The sequence below is a fragment of the Ustilago hordei genome (assembly GCF_900519145.1).
Source record: "Ustilago hordei strain Uho2 genome assembly, contig: UHO2_contig_02, whole genome shotgun sequence".
NCBI lineage: Eukaryota > Fungi > Basidiomycota > Ustilaginomycetes > Ustilaginales > Ustilaginaceae > Ustilago > Ustilago hordei.
In genome coordinates this window covers 1,785,611-1,792,047 of record NW_024545252.1, presented here as the reverse complement: position 1 = coordinate 1,792,047, position 6,437 = coordinate 1,785,611, and the positions used below count along the sequence as shown (strand labels likewise).

General features: G+C 50.5%; 1 protein-coding gene across 1 annotated transcript; it reads left to right on the top strand.

The window, feature by feature from the left end:
- Positions 1–254: 254 nt before the first annotated feature.
- On the top strand, positions 255–4,973 carry UHO2_01362 (uncharacterized protein; the record flags this gene model as incomplete). The annotated part of the gene is made up of 1 exon (XM_041553829.1): positions 255–4,973. One exon carries the CDS (start codon positions 255–257, stop codon positions 4,971–4,973), a length of 4,719 nt encoding a protein of 1,572 aa, XP_041409763.1.
- Between the last annotated feature and the right edge of the window lie 1,464 nt (positions 4,974–6,437).

The following is a 6,437-nucleotide window of genomic DNA, read 5'->3' as shown; positions in this document are numbered from 1 at the left end:
ACACATGTGGTCCGTGCTAAGAAGTTCAGGCCTTTTACTCGGCCGTAAGCACTACCTTCACTGTCTCCATGCTTTGTGCGGCTTTATCTACTTCAACTCACTGTGACAAGTTCGCACGTTCCATCATGCCACTCCATCACATTGCATCTCATCAACGGCTCTCATATCGCCTCTTCGGAACCTTCTTTTCATCATCACCGAGGCACGGAAGGTTTGCGAGACGTCCATCCTGAACCGAGGTGAAGCCGTCCGTCATGTCATCTGCATACGCAAAGCAAAAGCTGAAGCTGTCACGCGATGCCTTGGCGAAAAAGGACTGGTCAGCAGCTGCCGAAGCTGCAAATAGCGTTCTCGAGCAAGAGAGCGACAACTACAATGCAAACGTCTTCCTCGGACTTGCACTCTTGAATCAAGAAAAGTTCGACGAGTCAGAAGCAGCTTACATCAAAGCCACACGCGATCAACCAACACAGCTTCTAGCCTGGCAAGGACTGCAGAAGTTCTACGACCAACGAAAGAGCTGGGATAAGCTTCGAGACGTACTGTACAAGCTGATGCATCTCTACAATGATGCTGGAGATGCTACCAAGTGCGCAGAGGCCTTTCAACGGCTGCTAGCCTTGGAAAGGGAGGAGGGCGGGCGAAGGAGGCTTATCGATGCGTTGGCTTTTCTTCTGCCCGACTCCAAGTACTATACATGCCTATCCTCGCTCGAGCTTCCAGATCAGACACAACCGGACAAGACTTCAACTTTTGACACGCAGATGGCCATCCACGCCAAGAGCTTAGACACATTGCTCGAGATGACGGATCTATCGGAAAAGTGGGAAGCAGATACGATACAAAAACAGGTGGACAAGCGCAGATTGCGTCTCGATGGAGCCAACAAGGGCAAGGAGGCTTTGACCAATCAAGTGCGTCTCGAAGTCTACTCCGCCTCGCAGTTACCCAGCCTTTACGAACAGATCTTGTCACATCCGAACGCGGAGGATGAGCTGCGAATCGATGTTGAAGCCAAACTACTGCGACACCGACTCGGCCTACTCACCTCGTATCCGACAAAGCAGCTCGGCAGAGGTTCAGCGCCAACTGGCACAGCAGCAGTCGACCGTCAAGAAGAGGACAAAAAAGAGCAAGCTGAACTGGCACAAGACGAGAAAAAGCTCAGTCTCAGGCACGAAATTCTCAAACTCGCTTCGGGTATGGTCATCATCGGCTTGCTCGACGAGTTGGCGTGGGAGATCGATCTCGAGTGGCGTCCTGTCCGATCGCTTGCTAATTTACCTTTGGAACAGATTCGAAAGTTCATCACTCTCTTCCCAAGGTCTGGCCGCACGAAAGCTTTCCGATCATATTTGCTTCTGATCAAGGACGAGCAGTATCTGCACGAAACCAAGGAGGCAGAAAAGCAATCCGATGTCGAGATCGAACAGCCAAAGACTCAGGATGACTTGCTCAATCTGGCTATTGACGGTCTTGAAGAGTGCCCAGACTCGATTTTGGCGCATCGTATCGCTGCAACCTTCTACCTGCTTGATCGCGACTACCAGTCAGCATCTGAGGTAGCCAGTTCGGCGCTTCATGTCGTCAGTCGCATCGAGGCGGATACTGCTGTTGATCTCGAGCAGACTCGTATTGGCATTTCACGAACGCTTCTGACGGCTCTCACTCACCTTCATCCGCCGCAGCACCATGCTCGAGCATCTCGTCTGGTCGATACCGCCCTTCAAGTCGATCCTTCTGACATCGACACTCTTCTCTGCAAAGCCTACATCGAGCAGAACGCCGGTCGCTGGTACTTAGCCCGTTCCGTCTTCGAAAAAGTCCGCAGCATTGTCTCCTCCCTCGACACCACCGCATATAGAAATCGCATCGAACGCCTTCTCTCCCTCAGCTCAGACTCGGACCAAGAGGCATGGATCGAAATCGCCTGGTGCGATTTAAATCTCTTTAACCTCGACCAAGCTAAATCCGAGATGGAAGCAATCCTCGAACGCATCGATCCCATCACATGCGAAGGCGCTACTGCGGAACTGCGTGCCAAGCTCTGGTGGCGTCTCGGCCGATGTCTTTGGCTCATGGACGGAGTGTATCGTACAAACCCGGAACATGCTTTCACTGCATTCATCACTGCTTTGAAGCGCAACCCAGCATTTGCGCCTGCGTATACTTCGCTCGGTTTCTACTATGAAGATGTCCTTCAGCCGCCGGATCTGGTAAGGTCGAGTAAGTGCTTTCAAAAAGCCTTCGAGTTGGACGCGTGTGAGGATGAGGCAGCAAGAAGGTTGGCTGTTGGTTTTGCGGAGGAGCAGGAGTGGGATTTGGTAGAAGTGGTGGCGAGAAGGACTATCGAAGGTGAAGGTGGTGCTGATGCGATCGGAGGCAACACTGCTGCTGCTGTTCAAGCTTCGAGAAGACATCTTTCGAGGAATGCATGGGCTTGGAAGGCGATTGGAAACGTCGAAGTCGCAAAGAAGCGATTTGAAGATGCTATTCTTGCATTCCAGATCGCTTTACGAGCTGAACCAGAAGATCAAGTTTCATGGCAACGGCTCGGTCAAGCTTACGCTCTAGCCGGTAGACACGTCGCAGCGCTCAAATGCTTCGCTAAGTGTCTCGAACTCGTCAAAGCCACTGCCGACCCCAAAGAAGACGGTTGGCAAGCAGAATACAGCATCGGAGACGTCCACCTCGATTTGGGCAACTTCGACACTGCTATCGAGACATTCTCCTGGATCCTTTGCCGTCATGTTGACGAACTTGGCGTCAGGATAGCGCTTAGCAACGCATACTTGCTATCGTCAAGGAAGGAATTAATGACGGGGTATGCGGAACGTGCGGAGTTGTCGGCACGACGTGCGATCAAGGAAGCTGCCCATGCGCTGTTGAAGCACGATAAGCATTTGAGGTCGGCTTGGAAGATCGTTGCGGATGCCGTGTTTCACCTTAGCAAGTTTGGGAGGCTGCAGAAGGATGACGCTTTTCATGATCTCAGTGTCAGTGGAGAGTTGGGACCATTGCTGAAGTTGGCGAAGGAGCTGGATACTGATGCCAAGCTGCCCTCGATTAGCGTTATTACTCATGACAAGCTGGGGTTGAAAGCCGGAAACGAGATCTCGCCTTTCCGTCTCCTCCAAACCTCTGTTTATCTGTATAAGCTGCGAGTAGTGCTTAACGCGACAGACGACAAGGTCGCAGGTAGTGCATGGGCCGATCTCGCCACATCTCTCTACTGTCTTTCCCGTGCACTCCTCCTTCTGTCTTCTCAAGCCCAACTCTCAGCCCCCGAATCAACTCCTCTCACAGAGTACGCCCAAACCCAGTCGGACTCAGCACGCCTGCAAGCAATCGGAAGCATCAAAGAAGCCCTCCGCCACGAACCCGGTCAAGAATCGTACTGGCTTCTCCTGGGAAACCTCACCTTCCACTCCTCTGTTAAGCTCGCACAGCACTGTTTTGTCCGAGCAATCGAAAACGCCCCGAAATCCGCCATTGGATGGACCAATCTCGGCCTACTGTACCTTCACCACGGAGATGTTGAACTGGCAAATGAAAGTCTGATCAAAGCTCAAACCGTAGACCCAGACTATGGAGCCGCTTGGGTAGGTCAAGCGCTCATAGCTAAGCATTTTGGAGACGAGCGTGCCTCTCGGGTGCTTTTCGAACACGCGGTTATACTGACGGAGGGCAGTGTGGGCGAAGCGGATTATGGGTTAGGTCAAGCTGTGTTTGATTCACTTCGCTCCGGTGGTGGCGGTGTGGGAGTAACGGAGGGAACGTTGAGCGGGGCAAGTTTTGCCATGAGTGCGTATATAATGGGTACTCCGGATGATGTAGATGCGTTACATCTTTCTGCGCTGATTTGTGAGAGGTTGGGACAGGTAGATTTGGCGAAAGAGCGAATTGAAAAGGCGGCGGGATTGTTGGAGGAGAGATATGAGAAGACGGAGGAGGTGGGTGTTGCGCGGCAGTATGCGGTTGCGGAGGCGAATCTGGGTAGGATAAGATTGGCGGGCGGTGACCATATAGGCGCAGCGGAAGCGTTTCAGGCTGCGGTCGGTTTGCTTGATGGCGGAGATGGGGAAGAGGAGGAGGTGGGTGAAGGAGGGGATGGGAAGATTGAGAACGAGTTGATCCGGGATGCGAAAGTTCAGGCTCGAATGGGACTCGCTCTCGCACGTTACTTCTCTGATGAGAAGGAGAAGGCTCTTTCGACGATTCAAGAAGCTATCGCCAGTGCCTCAGAGTCTGACTCTCGCGCAACTCAACTGGACCTCACATTGCATCACGCAAAACTTCTATTCGCAATCCAAGGCAAATCTGGCATCGAAGGAGTCAAATCGCATCTCCTCTCGAACATCGAATCGTCTCCTGAAGGCTCTCCCGTTCATGTCCCATCCATTCTCGCACTCGCAGTCCTCGCCCTAGCCAGCGACGACGCGGATCTTCTGGACGCAGCACAGAGCGAACTCGAATCCCATCTCTCCACCTCTTCTTCCTCGACCAGCATCGACGAAGTAATCCGCCTCCTCATCGCCATTAAATCCCTCACCTCACCCAACAATCCCGCAGCACTGGAATTGGTACACAACACAATCCAATCCATGATCTCAAGCCGGGAGAAGGATCAAAGATCTCTCTTCCGTCTCCATCTCGTTTATCTCTCCCATGCAGCTCACCTGCTGGAGACTGGAGTGGATCTGGGTGAGGAAGTAAGGTCGCAGGTGGTAGCATACACAAGTTTGGCCCAAGACTTGTTCCAATCTTGTGCACCTTTGTTTACCGAGGTGGAGAAGGAGAAGCCAAAGCTACTGGTGTTGCTGGCGAGGTTGAAGAAGAAGTTAGGCGAGGAATTGGGGAGAGGGGTGCAACAGGATCCGGAAACGTTGAGGAAGTTGGCTGTTTTGGATTCGCCTTGGAGTCTTGTTGCTCCCACCTCATCATGGTTCTCCACACTTCATTCCGAGCAATAGACTGTTGAAGTTTGTCGTCGTTTGTGTCCCGATACTGGCGATCGGGGATAGTCTAAGTACGATGTCACTACTCTTTTAAGGCAGAAACAAATATACTCAATTGACTAAGTGAACATGGCAAAAGCCTAGCACTCCCAGCTTGATATACAGCTCACACATAAACTGTCCCACAAATTTACATGTCACCATACATCACTCTAATGCTCAATAGCCATAAGTTGTATTGCCACACTGTCTGATATTGTCTGAAAGCCCTGCTTCTTCTCTCCAAGACTGTGTAAATGATATTGACATTGACTGAGAAAATTGTGCTATGAAGAAATGCCAAGATTTTTTTTTATTGTGGGACAGTTTATGGAGCACTCCTCAAGAACACCTTAGTACTTTGTATTCCCTCCTTTGGCCTTCAGAACTGCCTTGATGCAGTCTGGCATGCTCTCTATTAGTGTCCTACATGTCTCTGGAGTGATCGCTGTCCATTCAGCTTCACATCTCTTGAGCAGTTCATCCCTGGACTTTGCAATTGTACTATACTGTGAAAGTTGCATTTTGAGATGGTGCCAGAGGTGTTCAATCAGGTTTAAGTCCAGCAACTGCACTGGCCATTGCATAACCTTAATACTATTGCTTTCCAACCATGTTGTTGTCTTCTTTGACATGTGTTTCAGGTCATTGTCTTGCTGAAATGTGATGTCAGTGTATGCATGCTGAAGCTGCAAATCTGAGATTGTTTTCACAAGCTTGTCATTCAAGATATCAATGTATTGGTCTGAATTCATTGAACCCAGCACCAAGCGCATACCTCCCACCCCTTCCCATTGTAAGCGGTCGCGCGCCAGAGACTTAGTTTTGGGGTGTTATATTGAGTTTGATTGAGTAAGGTCTACTCAGTATGTTTTGCCTAAACATAACCAAACATTGCCACCTGGTAAGTCTCAACTGACCACCTTGAACACTCCATTCAGAGGTTGCATGGCATGGACACTGGTCATTGGTGAGTGAGTGAAACACCCTCTCCTACAGTATGAGTGTTTGTAGTACTGTTGATAATGCTCTTGGATGTCATCTGGACCATGATATGCTAATTGCCTACAGAGGACAGGAGTTACTGGACTGCAGGTGTGAGTCACCACCTACAATAACTGACTGGACTGCAGGTGTCAAGCAACACTGCCTACAGTAAGGGACTGGACTGCAAGTGTTGAAGAATACCACCTACAGTTGTCGACTAATGGTGATATGACACACACATTGAGAGTTGTTGCAAAAGCACTGCTATTGCAATGGTACATAACTGAGTAAGTAAAGTAGATAGAGTAAGTGTAGAGTGGATGGGGATCCACTTGTATGCTATGGTAGAGTGAGAGTATTTATGCATTCGATTGGTGTTGCCCACAACACCTATCCTGCTCCTCCTGAGGGGCCTTTGTCCCCTGTTCGACACTGTCTTGTCCTGCTGGCATC